The 21,651-nt window shown below is 33.2% G+C and overlaps 1 protein-coding gene across 1 annotated transcript; it reads right to left on the bottom strand.

Moving 5' to 3' along the window:
• Positions 1-14,307: 14,307 nt before the first annotated feature.
• Positions 14,308-16,959, bottom strand: LOC133693882 (probable trehalose-phosphate phosphatase C). Its single transcript, XM_062115242.1, has 12 exons — positions 16,751-16,959; positions 16,345-16,642; positions 16,069-16,209; positions 15,899-15,970; positions 15,684-15,779; positions 15,538-15,594; positions 15,339-15,440; positions 15,156-15,233; positions 14,984-15,053; positions 14,833-14,903; positions 14,622-14,714; positions 14,308-14,526 (listed from the first exon to the last, which is right to left on the bottom strand). The coding sequence occupies exons 2-12, from the start codon at positions 16,618-16,620 to the stop codon at positions 14,458-14,460; spliced, it is 1,125 nt and encodes a 374-aa protein (XP_061971226.1). The 5' UTR covers positions 16,621-16,642; positions 16,751-16,959; the 3' UTR covers positions 14,308-14,457.
• Between the last annotated feature and the right edge of the window lie 4,692 nt (positions 16,960-21,651).

Genomic DNA, 21,651 nt, shown 5'->3' with positions numbered 1-21,651 from the left:
ACTATTTTAAAAAGTGACAACTATCTTATCGAGCTTAGAAAAAACAACATTTAGTAAATGTAGCGCTTTAAACGCGCAACAAGAAGAAAGTATGTTATTTCATCAATTTGTTTTCAAACACTACAGATTTCACAGTTTTACCGACGGACACAATCCGTCGGTAATTTTTTTACCAACTAAATCCCCGACGGAAAGTGTCCGCCAGAATGTTTTTCATCGGTAATATCACATGCCGTCGTTAAGTCTGGGAAAAAAATATTACCGATGATTTTATTTCGTCGTTAAGTTTGACGGAGAATGCGCACAAAAAAAATTCCCACTATAAATGTACTGACGGATTTATTTCATCGGTGAAAGTAGCATTTTTAATAAATAGTTTTCAACTCTCAGTAAAATACCGATAGACTATATTCGTCGGTGAAAGCATTGGTAATTGTGGCATTGTCAGTAAATAACTCTCTGTAAAATACCGACGGATACATTTCGTCTGTAAATTAGTTGGTGTGGTTTTTTAATTTTTTTTAAAAAATATTTAAAATAAATAATATAAAATTATATAAATTAATAGTAAAAAAAACCAATTATACAAATATAATTTTATGAAACATAAAAAAAAAGTTTAATAATATTCATTACAAATTGAATGTATTTCAAAAAAAAATATTAAATTAGAATAAAGGCGGAGCTGGGGGAGGAGGAGGAAGAGGCTGCTTGTTTCCGAGAACATACGGCCAAAAAGGAGCCGCACATGTATCACCACTCTGTGATGTCATGTTCATGACCATTTGGCGAAGTTGTTCATAATTCGCCGAGAGTTGCTCATATTTTTCAGTGCCATGAGTTGTGTGTTGCCAGGCCACAAACTCCTTAAATTGGGTGCTTAATATTGATTGGGAGCTCCCAACTGTTGAGATACTACTGGCCGCCCACAAGTTCTCGATCATAGTGTTGGAGAGCTCGCACACCCGATTTTTACCGAGTCCACCAAACGATCCTACCTCCATCCACAAATCCGGATCGAAATCCGAATGGGTCGAAAGATCGTCCCTATATCTCTCCCTCAACTGGCTATTATAGGTCTCTTGATAATGAAAAAAGAAATCATCATATTTAATTCAAGAAAAATAATAACTTACGAAATAAAATAGTTGAACAAATAGACCATAAAGTGTTGAGCGCGGTTGTTAACGAACTGTTGCATCCCCTTTTGGCGGTCTTCACTTTACACATGCGTCTCTATAAACAGCTCAGTTGGCTTCAGCTCACATCCAAGAGACATAGCTTGTAAGAAAAAAAAATTAATTAAGTAACAACAAATTGAAATAATGATATATTTCATTTAAATTATTTTTACCATCCATTTCGTATGTACAACAAACAGAACGAAGTCGTCGGTGTGCGTTGTCACCGAACCATGAATTTACAGGTTCCAAATGCCAGCATCGGACTATGAGTGTTGTGTGAATCGCTCAAACGTCACGTGTTCAATATATTGCGGCCATTTATCTCCCTGGATGTATAAGGGTTTGAAATCCCTCTAAACCGCCATGTCGTTCCAGCTTTGGATGCCATTATCTCTCGTTTTGTTTTGGCCTTTTTTTGCTTTATACCGAAAATCACGCAACCTACTTGCCATGGTGACAAATTAGATTTTAAAACATAATTTTTTTGTAAAAAAATATCGTATTGTTTTTGGTGTCATACCTAGTTGCTGAGTGATTTTCCCACACCCTCCTCACAACATTGTCAAACGCTCTGTCCTAGTCAAATTTTTCATGTCTATAAACAATTTATTTAAAATAAAAATAATAATTTATTACAATTATAATAATAATTTGTTAAAAATAAGCTGGAAATTAGAAATTAACACCAACCTCAAATTTGTCAACCCATGCATCGATATAAGGTCTCCAATGAGGATGTTTGGAAACCTGACTCCATTGAAATAATGGAATCTCTATCGATGATTTAAACACTGATGATATTACTCGGGCGGTCTCAATGTTTGTGAACCTAAAAATAAAATAAATTAAAGAAATATTGATTAGTTGTTCATAAATTATGTTACAATTAAAAAAAAACTAAAACCAAAACAAACTTACATTGAAAAGTCGTCCTTCCAATGTGCCTTGTACTTGCAGATGAATTGATTTCACTGTGAAGGCACACCTCCTCTGCACTATGAAACCGCGCTGGAAAAGGCAGCATTGCGAGTAGGCACAGGTGCCTCTTCTTGATCGGCACCTAAGGACATGTCATCCTCACTACTAGAAGAACTAGCTGCGATCATATGTAAGCGATGAGCTGTTGATTTCGTTCTATGCATCTACACAATTTTATACGAATAATTACATAATTAAATTCGATTGTTAAAAAAAATTTCGGCAGCCCCTTCCATATACTGGAGACTACCCAAAGTTTTCAAACCTGCAAATATTGACAATAGCCACAACCAATTGACCCCATTCAAAAATCTTATATATAACCTAACATTTATAAAAATAACAATTAAAGTTAATGGAAACAATTAAAGATATATCATGTAGTTATAGAGTAAAATTAAAATTTATTCCTATATATTCAATTACTAATTATAAGGTAAATTCAACAATAACAATTAAAATTCAACAAAGTATTCAATTATTATGGCAATACAAACAATAAAATATATTCAACAAATTACAAAAAAAAAACTATAGACTTTAGGAATAAAAAATGCTTACCTTAATAATGTGTTTATTTCAAGACTTTATCTACATTATAAAAATACACCAAAAAAAAACATAACAAAAATAACAATAACTAAAACAAAGAAAATATAAATAAATAAAATCATTAAGCATATTAAATGGAAATACATACCTTTTAATTTGTAGAAGATATAACTAGAGATTGCAAGTAAAAAACAACAGATTTGAAGCAAATGAGAGGAAAAAAGAAGAAGAAGAGAGATGTGAAACGAAGCAGAGGAAAAATGAACTAAAAGGGCGGTCACAAAGATTTATAGCGCAGTTTTACCAATGGATATTTAAATAATATTAATTTTAATTATTTCGTTGGTGATGTTTCTAAACGGAAAATTTTTGAATTTCGCACCAAAAGTTTTTCATTACCCTCTATATTTTTCGCAGTTCGTTGGTATTCCATCGGAAAGTGCATAAGGATAGAGATTCATTAATGCCCGCCCTTTGGAATTCGCATTGTCCGTCAGTGATTCTGCTAGTAATTTTGGATCGTTGACAAATACCGATGGACTATATCTGTCGGTATAAACGTCGGTGATGCATTTCCAGTAAATATTTTGCAACTCTCTGTGAAATGCCAACGGACTGTATTCGTCTGTAAAGTCATCGATGATTGTGACATTTCCAGTAAATATTTTGCAAGTCTTTGTGAAATACCAACAGACTGTATCCGTCTGTAAAGTTGTCGGTGATTATGGCATTTCCAGTAAAATATCAACGGACGTGTAATCCGTTGGTATAGACGTCAGTGATCTTGCATTGTGCATGAAAGATTATGTTTGTATTGCATATTCACCTTCATGCAAACACTTAAATTACAAACTGTCCATCGCACAAAACAATAACAACAATTAAAACTTATAAAATAAATATTTTGTGTTACAAAATGTCATCCATAATATATATTACATTAAAAAATAGCTTTACATATTGCTTCATTTTGATAGTTAGTCTAAATTTTCTTCTCCTTCATAGTCAATTGAATAGTCATTAGCTTCGTCGCAATCTTCAATATGGATATCATCATCATCTTCATTGATATTTGCTTGTCTACTAGAGCTCAAAACAATATTCAACTTCTTTGCGTCAACATCAACAAGACTATCATCGAAACCATGAAAATTTAAATTTTCTTCTAAGTCAATTGAAAGAGCAACTCAATATGGTTCAACCAATTCACTAACCTGAAAGACTTCATCTCGTAGACTTATGTCTTCGTTCTCATCCTGAACAACCTCGACACGACACCTAGGTTTCATTTTTAAAACGAATAACCAATTAATTCTTGATCGATCCTTTATAAAGGAAGAGATGTATATGTAATAAACTTGTTGACATTGCTTTGCGAAAACAAAGACATCATTTAAGTTGTAGAGTCTAGCTTTTGAGTTTATTTCAACCAGACCATAGAGATGATCAAATCTGATTCCTCTGTCAGTGGTGTCATACCAATATCATTTGAATAAAAACACTTTATTCTGCTCGCTATGATATTACAGTTCGATGACCTTTTCTAATTTACAATAGTAGTCAACTTCTAACTCACTACAAGTCAATCCCTTAACATAGACATCGCTGTTGTATGTCTTTTTTCAATGCTTTTATTCTTCAGTATGAAACACATACCCATTGACAAAATACTCGTTGTAGCACTTAACGTTTCTTTCAAGGACCAGGCTTAGTGAAGACAATGACTTAACAACACTCCTTCCCATTTGATAAACCTTGTATATAATGTACAACAATGAACAGTAAACGAGAATTTTGTAATGACATACAGTAGCTTTGCAAGAGATAATGAATTTGTGATAGTACTTACATATGTTCTGAATCATGTGGCAAATTGTTCATCTTGTAATTGAAAGATTTGGGATTCGGTCAACTATGAATTATTGGACAATAAATATTGTCGATATTGCCTACAAGGTTGTTCCAAATTATATGAGTTTATGATATTAGAATATATAAATAGTACATTCTTAACAAAGTCAAATTAGTGCATATACTTACTGAATAAAAGGTTTTAGCTTATCATAATTAAATAGAACATAATTGTGAGCTTGTTTGAACTCTATTTCAGACAAATATCTTCCATTTACAATATTTTTATGTGTGGGTCATTCAGGATTGAAGAATATTGACAAGTTCCCACTGGAAGACACTTCAGCACCACCATCATGTCCTAGAACGCGATTGATTCTCATTCTCAAATAAAGTTCGAAATAGTACGAGATAAATGTTGAGATCTCTTCAACAATATAAGCCTCATATATCAAAGCCTCAACATGCGCTTTGTTCTTAACCTTTTTCTTGAGATGGAACAAGTACTTGCATTGAATTAATCATATATTTTCAATTAAAAAAAACAAAGAAAATACTTTTAATTATGAATTACATTGCAACTGTAATATCTAACTGTTCGAATGGATACATCCATCTATACTGGACTGATCCTCCAATTTTTACCTCGAACGGTAAATGTATGGGGAGATGCTCTATTGAGTTAAAAAATGATGGAGGGAATATCATCTTAAGTTTGCATAGTGTCTTGATGATATTTGTTTCAAGCATATCAATGTGATCAACATTCAACTTGCTGAAGAATATATCTCTAAAGAAATTATTGATCTCTGTGAGTGCATCCCATATCCTTTTTGACAGCAAATCACGATAAGTTAATGGAATGGATGTTTGCATAAACACATGGCGGTCATGACTCTTCATTCTATACAATCTGCATTCCTCCATATTAACCAACATTGATATGTTCGAGGCATGTCCATCGGAAAAACACAGACTCTTAAGCCATTTGTAGACCGGTAGTTATGCATTTTTCTCTAACATGAAGCTTGGTTTTACGACTCATGACCACTCACAAACCATCTACATATTTTTATGGTTACAGAATAAAGCTATATCCAAACTAGCCTTGATGTTGTCTTTTGTCTTTCCCTTCACATCCATGACGGTGTTGAAAATATTCTCAAACATGTTCTTTTCTATGTGCATGACGTCAAGGTTATGGAGTAGGAGATTGGTCTTCCAATAAGGAAGCTTTCAAAGATACTTCGTTTTACCCAATTGTGGGTCGAACCAAAACCAGGAAACTTCTGCTTACCTGATTGGAGACCAAACACAATGTCACCGTACTCTGATACAACATCATGCAATTCTTCACTAAAAAGATACGGGCGTGCAACATCCTTTTCAACTCTGCCAACAAAGAAATCCTTTATGTTCTTTCTGCACCTGTGATTTATTGGCAAGAAACGACGGTGATAGTAAAAAAAAAAACTTTACCTCTATTAGTTAGCGTAAATACCTTGTTGTTTTCCATGCAGTATAGACATGCTAGTTTTCCATGCGTGCTCCAACCAGAAACCATTTCATAAGTTGGAAAATCATTGATAGTCCACATCAAAGCCGCCCTCATAACAAAATTTTGTTTCCTTGATATATCATAAGTTAAAGCTTCGGAGGACCACGACTGCGTTAATTCATCAATCAATGGTTAAAGACAAACATCTATATTCTGACCCGGGCTGCTTGGACCGGGTATGACAGTAGATAAAAACATTAACTCCGGCCTCATACACATCCTCGGTGGCAAGTTATAGACCGTGAGTATGATTGACCAACAATAATAAGGAGTAGTAAATGACTCGAATGGGTTGAATCCGTCTGTTTACAACCCAAGACACACGTTTCTTGATTTAGCTGAAAAGTGAGGATGCACACTGTTAAAGTGTTTTCATGCTTCACTGTCAGAAGGATGTACCATCACTCCATCAACCACAACATGTAATTGATGCCATGTCATATGCTCATCAGTTCTTGGTGACATGAATAACCTCAGCAATGTATGTGTGATTGGGAAGTATCTAAGTTTTTTATATGCCACGAGAGTCTTTCCTTAGCCAGTTCTGGGTTTGTTACGGGAATGCCCACATGTCATGCACTCGGTCAGCTCAACATTTTCAAGGTAGTATAACATGCAGAAGTTAGGGAACATGTCAATTTTCTAGTATCCTAAATCGAGGGGTTTCATCATGGACTTTGCAGCATATAAGTTCTCTTTTAGCCTGTTCTCTTTAGGTAAAATACTTATCGTCTATTTGACAATTTTATCATAACCGACCTCACTCAACCCATGATCTGACTTGATGGTGAACACCTGTGTTACGACCGATAATTTACTGTGGTTCGTGTAGCCATCCCATAATGATTCGTCAAAATCTTTCAGCAGATCGAAAAACCAAGCTGCATCTGCATTAGGTTCTTCTTCTACGATTGGATATTGACTGACATTACCTTGATTCATTCTCATTGCATCCATAACCATATTATGATAAGGATTACTGTTGTCATTTGCAACTCCATGCACGTTGCTAACATTAGAAGTTGGCCCAACCACCCTTCTTTCATGCTCTTATTACGAACAAATAGTTCTTTGTGTGCATACCAGCACATGTAATTCTTTATAAACCCTTTGTGTAGAAGATGCATCATTACAACATCTGGATATAGGTACATTTTATTTTGACATTTCTTGTATGGACACCTAATACTGCCTCCAGTAAAATTCAGGGAATAAATGTTGTGAAATTAATAAAACTCTAAACCCCGTTACAGTAATCCATCCTCCACAATCCTTGGGGTGAATCTCGATACATTTATGAATGATCATCCATGACTTCTATCGAACCTCTATAAAATTATGATGATAACATGTATTCATTAACAATGTTAGGTAAATAAATTTGTAAAAATATTGGTTTACCTCGAGATTATCCAACAAGCTAATTACAACTTCTTATAAATATTCATTATCAATTATCAACGTTCATTTAAATTTATACATATAAATTTACCGAAATTACAACTCCGCAATAGCATTGATAAAAATTAAAATGGATTCGTTAAACATACTATTAATTATTTTACCACAACACATGTAATTTGGTAGTTCAACAAAGTTTCAACAATTTACAAACAAATACAATGTTACAAAATCTAAAACAAACCATAACAAGTACAAAATTATACATTCATATACTATAAGTTTGTCTAAGAAACAACAATAAAACATGTACATACACTAACAAAATACATATACTAAAAAAAATTGACATTTAAAATTGACATTTAAATGTTAAAATTAAAAAAGATAGATTTACTTACAAAAAATGATAAAATCCATAATAAATCAGAACACAGATGCTATGACAACAAAACTTAAAGAAATATGACTTGTGTTAAGAAAAGAGAGATTTTTTTTAGGGGCGTGGTTGTTTGTAGTTTGGGAAGGGAGAGTTTGGATGAGGAAGAAGAAGGAGAAATAGGGGAGGAGAGAGTCATCAAAGTGGTGATATATTCACTTTTACCGATGGAATCACTGACCGAAGGAGTCCGTTGGTGATATATTCACAATTCTGATAAAGAATTGGTCACGTCACTGTACAGAGATCGATCCTGGTTTGAATCCCCAAGTGATTCCATCGGTAAAATCGCCCACAAAAATTTCCACGTCAGCGAACCGTCTTTTTTTTGAATTTCTGAATATTCCATCTGTAATTCTGTCGGTATATACCGACTGAATTACAGACGAAATAGTATCCGTAAGTAATTGTCACCATAATTTACCAACAGAATTATTCCGTCGGTAATTTCATTGGTTTTAAGCAAATTTCTGGTAGTGAAAACAATATTAATCCATCATTTTTTTAGGTTTACTAGTTGCCCAATTTTTACCATTTAAGGAGGTCGAATTTCTTTCCAGATAAACCATATAAGTGCCGGTTTGGCAATAAGGTGTTTGGTAAAAAGAGCATTCGTGATATGATCCAAGCAAAGTGAAATTCGGATTTTGACGTAAAAAGTGCAACTATCCAGTTTTATGGCAACAATCATAATTCTCAATCCGACTGTTGGATCGCGTTGAAAGTTTACATGAAGTCTCTTGACATGTTGTTCTATCGTGGGTTAAAATTTCGGGTCAATCGGAGTTCAAGAAGGCATCTCAATATGGGTCAACATAGACTGTATGAATTTTGTTATTTACTTCCTTTTGACTTGTGGACTTTCTATTTGGCTAGGATTCTTTTCCTAAAAGGATATGGCATCTTATTTTGAAAATGTACTAATTCTACAAAGATCTTTAATGGGCTGCAACATAGTTTCCAAGTGTGTCAAGGATTCATAATTATTTTAGAATCCTTTTCTTACAAGGATTCCTTATTCATCCTAGCTACAAAAAGGAAAGAAGACTTCATAATAAATTCTACCTTCAGATCAGATTTCCTAGTTTATTTGGGACTTCTTAATGGTGACAAATCTGTTTCTAGCATATTTAGGATGGTAATTTTTGGATTTTTATTATTTTCTTCTTAGTCTTTGGGTTATTATTACTTATTTGAGTCAATTGTAAGTGGGTTTAATATAAGTCCTCCTAAGGGAGGTCCATTAGAGTTTATTTAAGTCTACAGTTAGTATAAATAAAGGCATAACCAGATATGTAACTTAGACAATTCAAATTAATAAAACTTATTGTTTGTCGCACTTTGTGTGTATGTGTGTTGGTGAGATAATCTCCCTTTTATGGTTCTCTAAAGAACTGAAAAATGACTTATCGAAGAACAACTGTCTTCGTGACGTCATCCTTATACTTCTCGTTCGTGAATCAATATTCGTTGGGTGGGGGTTTTCGTTTCTAATAGTGCTGGTGCTTAGGTACAAGTTATCTTTGTGCCATACTCTTATCAAACCTGATTTATTTGGCTTTTCAGGAATTGGTGTCTTTGCGTGACCACGTGATCACGAGATTCGTATCATTCTGTATGTACCCAAAAAAAAAAAAAAGTAACTGTAGAAATGACATAGATGGTCATCAGACTGCCTAACTACAGTTTTTTTTAGCTCTTTGATTTCTATATAGTATCAAGAACAAGTGGACGATGGGTATATTTTCCAAATTAAAGAAGTAAAACTTTGTCCAAGTATTAAGAAGAATAAAAATTAAATGATCCCCAGTTAAACTACTTTTAAAAAGGGACTGAAATGTGGCAGCCAGCCATTGCCAAAAGGAAGAAAAGATTAGAGATTAATGACAGAAGTTCAAACTAAACCTACCACTACCATTTTAGAACAAAAAGCTTCTTTCCTTCCTGCCAACACGCACACACCCACACATGTAGTGACATTATGATTTCTTGATTACAAAAGTATAATTCTTGAATAAACTACGAACATGTATACATGAAAGAAGAGGACTGTGTATGAACACGTACGATAGCAGTGATATTTTTAGTACAGAGTCTACAGACACCATATATATAGCTTACCACTTCAGTACTCTTTCCTTGACACCCTGCTAGTTATATTCGAGAAATCATCTATATATGATCGGTTTGTTGTGGATTCCTTGGTGTCACGTGTTATTATTATTATTTTTTTTGCACCAATAATAAGAACAGGTACGATTGAAGCAGCAAACCTAATATACGAACACATTATTCATTTGTTCCCTATGACAAGGTCATATGGGTCACATGGGAAATGAATTATACAATGCTGAAAAATACCCTAACATTGCCTTATACCGTACCTTTTAACTTTGATTATTCTTGTGAAAACTGCGCCAACTTACCTGCAGGCTACAGCTCGACCCTCTAAGCGGGGACCATTTTGCCTTGGGAGGACACGTCCCATGAGCTTGTGTTCATCCATTATTGAGTATCTCCAAAGCAAAATTAAACTTGGCCATAGGACCACTCTTAAAGAGACCAAACATTGCCAAATCAGAAAGCTTGGATACCTTAACAAGGATGTATAATGTGGATGAAAGGGGTTGGCTTCTTTTTTGGTATGATGGGTGTGGGGCTTCAATGGTCGTGAATCATGGTTTTAAGCTGTACTTTTGAATGCAAAAGGCCTTAGAATACTAAGCTAGGATATTTTATTTCGTGGCCGTACTTGTGGTTTGTTGGGAGCAGGAAGGTGTGTCTTGAAATTAAATCTGCTTTATATATATAGGAGATCTAATAGATTCTTTGATTGAATGATTTGTCTGAAATCTCTTAGATCTATGCTGGAGATCATGGTGTGCTTTGTTATGTTGGTGGTTCAAGGAAAGTGCCTCTTTCGCCCCAATAATTAGAGCTTCAAGTAGTTTAGTTTAATTAGGTTTATGGCACCCAATGATGGATTGCATCTAGTGGAAGCTTTTCTTTACACGTTTGATTGAGCCAGAGAGGTATTTTCCATTGCTTGGAAGCATGTTGGATGCCCACATAAAAAAATTTATGTCCTCTTCAAATCAAGCACTTAAAGTGGATTCCAACTCCTCTGCAACCATGGATTCCCCCTTCACCTATTAGTGGGTTTCCCTTTCGCTACCTAACCCTTGAAAATAACCATTATACTAGAATTTCGATCTATCAAAAAAATAAATAAATTCCACATTCGGATTTCTTTAATCCAACTGAAGGTGGGCTCTCGCAAATCTCAGTGCCCAATGGTTTAGCTCGATATTTCTGTTTGTGAGCAATCGTCTGGTTTCTACTGATTCAGGTCTCATATCTTTAAACCTGCATGGTTTTCTTGTCTTTTTCTTTGTAAGGGTTACTGGGAACATATGTTACCCTTCAGCCACAAAGAAAAAAAGAAATAACAGTAACAAGAAGAAAATCCTTGCTTTCAATTAACTGTCTTAATTAAATACCACCCGCTCAAGATGTATGATTTAAGTTCTATTAATTATTATTATGTCCCTCATGGCCTCTACGCGATTGCATCTCTTTCCTTGTTTAGCTTATTAAATTTATTTGTTTTTGTCATATAGTAATACTTCTGTTGCCTTGAAACTATGTTGAATGGATATTTTATTCTTGAAATAGTCAGTTGCTGTAGGATAAGAGTTATGATTCAGGATTAGAATATTGACTCGATCGAAACACATCAATCAGTTTATAATGTTGTCATTGTACTATATATAGAAGGTTGGTAATAATTGATGGACATGTGTGGATAATATGTTTAACTAACGTACTTGATATATCTAAGGAAAATGTTGCTGATCTATCTTGAGTGAAGACAGTACTGAAGGACGACAAGTTTGCGTGAATTAATTGAAGAACAAGATCGTTATTAACGATATATAGTTAGGTGACAATGCTGGAAAGTAGTACTAATCCTGGTTCAGTAATGGATCGATGGAGCAAACACAACTAGTAGTCGAAAATGAAAAATCGAAGGAAAAGACTTGTAATCACAAGATAAAGCATCCAGCAAACTTTCTTTCAGTTTCAATATTTGAGTCACATCTATAAAATGCTCTTGTTTTCTTTCTTCTTTTTTCAAGACCAACTTTTTATAGCTGACATTATCGTCAATCAGAGGGCCATGCATAATTTGGATTTTTTTCATTCCTAAGTAAGAATTACCAGGCAGCTCAAAGATGTAGAACTTCCCGTTTATTGCAACATATGGGCTGGTTTAATTATATGCTAAAAGTGGGTTACATGAGAAATGAACTGCTATATAGGCTTTTGAGTTTTTATGCTGGTAATTGATGCAATCTTGCCATATAAATGAGAAAGGTACACTCTATTTTTTGAGAGGAAGGCATCCACTTGAATACAAATGATTTTTTTTAGATCATCCGGTATCCAAAACCATATAAGGCTAGGACCACAAGGACGAAAAAGATTTCCCTACCGAGTATTTAATTAATGTAGCTGTATTTCTAAGCCTCAAACCAAGGATTTTGGTTAAGCTAGAACAGATCCGTGCCAGCTAATTAATGTACCCTAAAAGTGGTTGAATACAAATGATTGAAACAATTTGATGTATGTTTGAGAGGAGCTAGTGATCCACTTGCATTTTGTAAAGGCTAGTGATGGGGGCGATTCCCTAGGGTTCATTGGATTTTACTAGAAAATATGCAGCAAAGCCTATACCTTAAGTTTAATGTCCAAAGAGCTCCATGATACTGGCTCGCATGGTATCTTTACAACTGTTATAGATTCTCTCCATTATTGAGTTTTCAACACAATGTGTGTTGGCGTGGACACCACGGTGGTGAGACGCTAAGTTCAAGAACTAATTTCACGTTGAGTTTGACTGCCCACCATTCCATATGCCTATTTCTTGGCGTCGAGGAAATAAAGAAGAGACCACAGATCTCCTACAGAACACGGTGACAGTTCTTGGATATATAAATCCCATGAAAACTAACGAGCCACCTTATACGTGAGGGATTGCAAGAATATTGGAGGACGAAGCACATGCCATACGGGGTGACATCATGCACTGCTGCACAGCATGACTTAATTAGTATGGACTCGAAGAATGCACAATAATAGTAATAAATGAAGTTCAGGTCTCCTGTCGCACGAGTCCTTCGATAACCAATTGAAACCTAGCATGTTTAGCCAGTCCAGGGATGTGTGCCGTTAAACAAATTGTAACCCACTGAAAAAATGCTCTTCCAACTAATATCTGACAATTGTTTTCCTTGCAGACACTTCAAAGGTTAATAAAATATTGCATACAGCTGGAAATAGTTTTTGTCGGTTTGTGTAGTTAATTAGTGATAAACTAGTTATTTCAATTGCTGTTAGTATATTTCTTTTAAAAAAATAAATATGTAATTTTTTAAATATATTTTTTCACAAAAAAATAAATTAAAAATTAAAAATCTATACATATATTTAATTAATTAAATAAATAATCATTTGTGCTACTAAATACAAAAAACAATTTTAAAGTATTTGTTCGACTCTTTTAACTGTAGGTCGAATAATTTTTTTTGAACACAAAATAATTAATGTGTATCTATTATCAACGTGTTTTTTAACTTTGAGTTAAACATATATATAATTGGAAATAAAAAAATCAACACTTACATGTAATGAAATATAATAAAAATTATATGCGTTAATAAAAACTTGTAAAATCTTAAGATCATTTTTAATGTAATAGAAAAATGAGACAATATTGCATTACTATAGTGAAACATCTTTTTTCTTAAAATAAAGATAAAAACTAAAAAAATAATATAAATAGACCAAATATAGAACATAAATATTTACTTAAACTGGTAGGTGAAGTCTTAAGATATGATTTATATTATTCTCTAGCACACCCCTCCCCTCAAGTAAAAACCCTTTAAATTTAAAATTTACACAGACTCACATTACTTTATGCTTAATTTTTATTAAATAAATATGGATGGTGACATTAAAATTCATGATTACTTAGTCATCAAGACTATAATATCAAGTTAAAAAACCATCTCAATCCAATAACTTAAACTAATAAATAAAATTTTAAAATATAATTTATACTATTCTATATATATATTCAAACTAATTTTCTCAGTACTTCAAATAGTGTATTTCATGTTACATCGATTTTCTTAGGACCATACGTAGCATTGTCTAAAATAGCAAGCTCTTACTAGTTGTGTGCTGTAAACCAAACAAATATGGCAAGCCACACCTCTTGTTTTAAGTCATTATCGCAAGACATCTCACAGACAACAGTGGGCATGATCGAGAAGAGAGAGATCCAACACTATGGAATTTCTTGTATTCCACTTTTTTTTTTTTTACCATCAATTTACAATGTCTAAATAAACAAGAAAAATACATATTTTAATCCACCCTCGACCAACTTTTAGCTAGGGTAGAATCAACTTCATCTGCTATAGTTTTTACACTCTGCTTTGTCCTTGTAACGTCGATCGCTTCCACTCAACCAAACGCCGTAAAAAGTCTTTAACCTGTTGAAGACATGATTCATCAGTCCATCTTGTAAGATTGAAAACCAACCAGAAATCAAACATAACCCCTTTGCTTGTTAGATTAAAGAACTTGCCTCTGTTGGCTCTTGTAGAGAATAAGAGGCATTTGTTTCCTTGGGAACTTTAGAAACAAGAATCCCAAGCCCTTGTCCCCTGTTTCTTAGAACCTGTTTAGTATGCATATAGCCAATTGTTTAGAAGAAGAAATGAAATTTGGAGATAAGATGTGGTTAATTAATAGTAAAAGAAAAAGGCAGGGATCAATGGATATAGTATGATATATACCTTGAATGCATCCTCATCAGTTCGATCATCTCCAATATAAACTGGTAAAACATCAGTAGAATTGGCATATCCTGAGAAAGAAACAATCAACTGTTGTTAATCTACATTATATGAGAGATTAACTAGAGTATTGACACAAGTATATATTCACCTAATGATTCCAACAAGAACTCAAGAGCTTTGCCCTTGTCCCATTTAATGGTGGGTCGGATCTCTAAAACCTGTTTCAATTAATAAAAGATTGTTGGGCAAATTAATCACATAGTATGAATGAAAATAATCAAGCAGGTTCTTGTAGAGAAAAGTTGTTCTTGTAAAAATACCTTCCTCCCTTGAGTTAATCTAAGTTCTGGATAACCATTGAGAACTGATCTTACTTGCTCTACTAATGCAGCCCACATCTGTTGGGGGGGGGGGGGGGGGGGGGAGGTCAAGAAAGCTATTAGAAATCATTCGCATTATCCATTGAAGTAAATGAAGGTGAAAGGAAAAATACGAGAACGTACCTTTTCCTCGACACAACGAAAGTGTACGGATATGCAAAATTTGTTGTCTTCTACTCTAGCCCCTGGGATATACTTTGTTCTCTCTAGCAAAGCATTGTACACCTGAAAAAAATTTAAAAAAAACCGTACAAATTTAGATTCTTTTCATAAATCAATTACTTACTTATTTTTAAGAGAAGGTTAAGGGAAGGAAACAAACCTCATCAATCATGGGTAAAAAATCACTGGCAGGTTGAAAAAGTACACCTTGATAATCCTGAATAATACGAAATTATTATTTGGTGAATAAATACGATTAAAACAAATAGTAATAGAAAGCCCCAAGTTGAAGACATCCGTGCTCACTTTTTTGTTTCTGCAACAATTCTTGGATGGTCCCTTGATGTCCATGCCATGGCTACCAGCGTAATAAAGCCCTGCCAATCTTACGAAGCTGTACACCTGCAAGATTTTTACAAAGAGAAGAAAACAACATTATTGATTACAATACAGTAAAAACCTCCATTAACACCAACTTCTTTCGAATAGTAGTAATAATAATACTAACAACAAAAGGATACCTTATCCCTACACCTTCCCGTCACTATAGCAGTGGGAAAGTATCTAGCGACGTCCCTAACAGCTTCTCTCATCTAAAATTTTGGAGGAAAACAAAAGTTACTGTATAGAAAATAAAAAATTTCCATAAAACTAAAGGATTATATAGTACGTATATGAAGGCTACACTAACCTCGTTGGTCATGAATGCCCTGTCAGGATCTTCAACAATGGGTGACAGTGTACCATCATAATCTAAAAACATTACAATCTGTTTTCCCTTTGAGCCATTCACTATTTGCTCGAACATGTTCAAAGCAGAAGGATGATTTACCTGTTTGATATTTAATTAAATTCACAAAGAAACAAAAAAAAAACTATCAGCGAGGTTGAAGGAAGAAAAATAAAGAACGAGTTAACAGAATGATAGTATAAGAGTGCTACTAGTGTTTGGTCTTTGAAGACTTACAATCCAAGTATTTTTCTCCTCGATTTCTGATAAAGACGTAGTGGATTTGACACGGGTAGGCGAAGAATCTCTCATAGAATCAGCCCAGGAATTGGTTTTGCCTCCAGTTTCAGTCTTCTTTGCGAACATCTTCCGGGATATTGTGAAATACCCACCAGTAGCAGCTGGCAATGGCTTCGGCACAACAGGTGAAAACAGAGACTTGGACAGGGCCATTGCGATGGTGATATCAACACCTTTTCTGGCATCAGGCACAACCACATTCTGGTTTGTCATCTCTGTTTGTATAAACTAAACTCTGCACACACACACACACACACACACATTAACATAAAATCAATTTAGAAAAGAAGAGGCAAGAAACATAGAAAGAAACTACGAAGAAGTTGATTAATGTAAAGAGTACCTGAAAGGTTTGAGAAGATTGTGGAATAACCAGAGGAAGAGGCAGAGAATATAGAAAGATGAGAAAACAAAGACAGGTAATGAAAGTAATTTTGGTCTTAGGATTCAATAGAAAGAGATTCAAAGGAAGAGCAGGATAATAAAGGCCTCAAAAAGGTGAAAATTATACGCGCACTAAACACTCGCAAACAAACGCAGACACAGCACAACTGAGGTTATGCGTTGTCAATTTATAAACTTGGTTTTCACTGCACTAACTGACTAAACAAACAAAACCCACACTCCCTCACTAGCCCGTTCTGTCCTCCTTTTTTTTCCCCCCCACAAATGTACTTTTTCTTTTTGCTATAAAGAAGTTTTATTTTGAAAAGTAGTTTCAAGTGAATTTCTTATTAATGTTTAGTAGTGTTATAGCAAAGTTTTGAATCCCGGCTTGATCTAGCGGGTCGACTTGGAACTTGGTCGATTCGGGATTTGAACTGTACTGGGTTGAAAAAAAATAGGAAAAGAAAAAACTTGATGTGATCTGACGACTCGGTTGACTCGACAAAATCCGGTTGCAACCCATTGACTATTGTTTTTTTTTTCACTAAAACGACATCGTTTTGATTTTAAAATTTTTTTGACCCGAGCGACCCGATGACTCAGTCAAAACCCGGTGACCCGGTCAAAACTCAGAACCCGGGCCTTAGACCAGGCCGGGTCTAAAAACTATATGTATAGAAAATAAGATAATTTTTTTTTACAATATTTGGATATGCTATAAAAAATAAATTAGAAAATAATTTTTTAATTTTTAATTTTTTTTTCAAGTTTATTAAAAGGATGAGAACCAAATCTAACATATAAAAAAGATAGAGGATGAAATCAAAAAATAAAATTTTAATTTCATAAATTATTTCAAATAAAATAAATAACAATACGAAGAATGAAAATCAAATCTTATAGATCAATAAGTTGAAAGATAATGAAATTATAAAATAAAATCTCAATTTCATAAATTATTTTAAATAAAATAAATAGTAATGAAAAGAATGGTAACCAAATATAATTGGTAAAGAAATTCCATATCAAGCTAATTTTTTTTAACTCAAAAAATATTTTTTATTGATCAATTTTTTTTATAATAAAAAAAAATTAAATAATAATTTTAAAAAGACTACTTTCTATTAAATAAACATATAACTTATTAAAAACTCTTCAAGACCACTATAATCCCCTTTACAGATGATTTCTTGATCCTATTGAAAGCGAAATACAATATGTTAAATCAAAATTGCCATCTTGTGTGGCTTATATTCTCATATTGTATTTTATATTGTTTAGGACTTCCATAATTATAATTCCCCCCCGGGAATCTGCCTTTTATATACAAGTAAAGAAATAAATGTTGATTGAAGGAAGATGGTATTTCTTTTGTGAACATAGATGAGACTATTAGTTATGATCCAATTATAAAATACAAGGGTTGTCTTGTTATGAATGATTATTGTTCATTGAAAAATTTATCATCAATGTTTTTTGTTTTATCGGTTATTTTATCGGTAATATAATCATCAATAGATTTACATAAAAAAAAAGCATGCATAATAAAAAAATTACTGACATCATTCCGTCGGTGAAGATGACATATCATTCACACAAAAAAACAATGTGTAATTCCATCAGTGATATTTTCATATTACCAATGGAATTAAATTGTCAGTGATTAACATTTCCTATAATTCTTTTACGACTCTCTTAAATTTTCTAATAGACTTATTCTCTCAGCAAGTCTGTTAGTAAGTTGGTTAAATATTTTATTTTTTAAAAATCTAATAAACAAAGTAGAAAAAATAAAAAGAAATTAAAATAAAATAAAAAATTAAATATTTATTACAAATTTATTAGTTTAAATACAATTCATCTAGAAACAAGGTGTTGGAGGAGGATAAGATAGATTTTCGTCAGGACCAAAGGGTGATAAGGTGGACCACATGTATCACTCCTGTGTGATTTCAAGGTCATGTACAATTGCTAGAGTTTGGACATCTCAACAGCAAGATTGGTCATCCAAAGATTGAGTACTCGGAACCAATTACGAGTATCCAACGGTTCAAACATTTCAGGTCATCCACAACTCCTCCGTCGTAGTGTTTCAAAAACCGCAAACCCGATTTCTATCAGGTTCACAAGAGAATCCTACCTCTAACCATAAATTTAGATTGAGTTCTGGATGAATCGAAGGATCGTCCTTGTATCTCTCCTGCAATCGGATGTGTTTATGTTTCCTAAAAAACAAAAGTCAGCTAGTTAAAAAAAACAATGACTTAAGAAAAGAAATGATTGAAATCTAATATACCATGAACTTCTGAGCTCGGCTATTCACGAGTTGTTGCATCCTTTTCTGACGATTATCATTTTGCATATGAGTTTCAACAAAACGTTTTATCTATTTTGGTTCGCGTCTAAGAACTATAGCTTACAAAAAAAAAACTAATGTTATTTAAATATTTTCATATAAAACAACAATTTTTTTTAAATCGATATAATTAAAAAGAATCTTACCATTCGCTTCGCATGCGAAATGAACAAAATGGATATACCAGTGTGCGTGGTAATAAAACTGTTAATCTCCTTGTTTAGGTTTTCCACATCGAACTACGATCACTGCACAAAATGCTTGGATGTCACGTGCTAAATATATTCTACCCTCTAGACGTATAGAGGTTTGAAATTCCTCTAAACTACCATGTCTCTCTATCCTGGAAGACCTCTTTCTTTAGCATATTGTTTTGCTTTTTTTGCGCCTCATACCAAAAATTACACAACCTATATGGTAGAAATGAATTGTTGGTTAATAATTGAAAAATAAAATCTTATCATTTAAATAAAAACTATAACATTTTGAATTCAAATTTACCTCGTTGTGATGTGATTCTCTCAAACCCTCATAGCAACATCATTGTCAGCTCTATCCTAGTGAAATTTTTCCTTCCACATCAAATTTATAAAAGAATTAGTTCATTAAAATAAAATTTGGTTTAAGTATACACTAAACTTGAACTTGAACTTGAACTTGAACTTTCTGAACCATTCATCAATCATGGGTTTCCATTCAGGATTTATGGAAACCTAACTCTATTGAAACAATGACACTTCCATCAATGATTTCATCGTTAATGTTATCATGAGGGCAACCTCGACATTTGTAAACCTGAAATCCTATTCGTTAATTGAAATTAGTTTTTCAAAAATTATTAGTTGTTCTTTATTTTTTTAATAGTGCATGAAAGTTACATTGAGTGGTCGGGCTTTTAATGAGCCCTCAACATGGCAATATTGTACTCGATGAGCCTGCATCGATAGAAGCTGTCTATGCCTCAATTCCCTGTTCATTGTTGGCATCTAACAACTCAAGGTCGTCAGAAGCGCTACTAGAAGAACTACCAGTTAACTTGTTCGTACAATGCGTTACTGACTTTCTCCCGAGAATCTACACAAATTAAAGGTTTAAAAAGGTAACAACATTCCTATTTTTTAAAAAAATTGTAACACCTCTCCTAGATGTGAGACTACCTACAATTTAACTACTTACAAATACACATCAATAATATGTAGTCACAAACCAATTGATTTTATTTATAACAAGTCCTTATTCCTATCGATTTCTAAATAAAAAATAAGAACCTCAAAAAATATGAGGAATCAAAGATTCCATTGCTTTTTTCTAAAATTCACTATTTCCAACACTTTTAGTCTAAAATTCTCATTAGCTCCCTTCTTTACACACCAAAAAACCTAACATTTACATATACTCAATATAAACCAAAGTAAATAGTAGTAGTAGACTACTACTACTACTACTAAAAAAATTAGAATTATATTAATTAACTCTTAATTTACTACAACTCAAAATTAAAACCAAAGATTATACAAACCTGAAATTAATCACTAAACTAAACAATATATTAAATTAATCGAACCCTAATTTACAAAAATCTTACATTAAACTCATAAACTTAAATATAACAACAAAATTATTGATTAGACTTATTTCAAAATGTTCAACCTAAAGTATATATACAAAAATTATTCATTTACACAAATTAATTCTCACAACCATAATATTAAAAAAAACTCTAAAATCCCAAATCTGAAACAATGAAATTAAATTAAAAAAATACCTTTCTCGTCGAAGAATCCTGACTCGCTGGAGGCTTGTTAGTTACCAGAATAAGAAAGAGAGAAGAAGAAGAAATAGTGGAAAGAGAGAAAAGAAGCTGCAAAGAAGAAGAGGAAGAGAGAAGTATAAGAGAATAGGTGTGAAGAAGAAGAAAACATTGAGAAAGAGAATAAAAGTTATAGAGAAGAAAAAGAAACGGGTGTGAAGAAAGTTAGGTATCTAGTCTTTTAATTAGAGTTTTTTTCAAATAGAATTACCGACGATGAATAAAAAAATTATTTATGCTTTAATTTTTTTGGTAATGTCCTATGTGCTAAAAATTAAAATTTTAATTTAACCCTAAATCTTCCAAAACTCCCCTAAATATCACCGACAACATTTCAGTTCATCGGTGAATCCTTTTGTAATAGCTAGTGGTATGAGAGTGTAATTTTTTTTCAACTCTCTAGAATATCTCGATGGACTTAGTCCACTAGTGATTCCATTTGTACTACCTTGTGGCATGGGAGTGTAATTTTTTTCAACTTTTTAGAATATACCAATGGAGTTAGTCTGTTAGTGATTCCATCTATAATAACTAGTGACATTGGAGTGTTTTTTTTTTCCCAACTCTCTGGAATATACTGTTGAACTTAGGCCGTCGGTGATTCCATCTATATGTTTTTGGTTCGTCAGAGATTTCATGTGTAAAGCTCAATGGCAATGCATGTAACTTTTTTCAAACTCTTTGAAATTTC

The sequence above is a fragment of the Populus nigra genome, chromosome 5 (genome assembly GCF_951802175.1).
Source record: "Populus nigra chromosome 5, ddPopNigr1.1, whole genome shotgun sequence".
Taxonomy (NCBI): Eukaryota; Viridiplantae; Streptophyta; class Magnoliopsida; order Malpighiales; family Salicaceae; genus Populus; species Populus nigra.
This window is presented reverse-complemented; position numbering and strand designations above follow the sequence as displayed.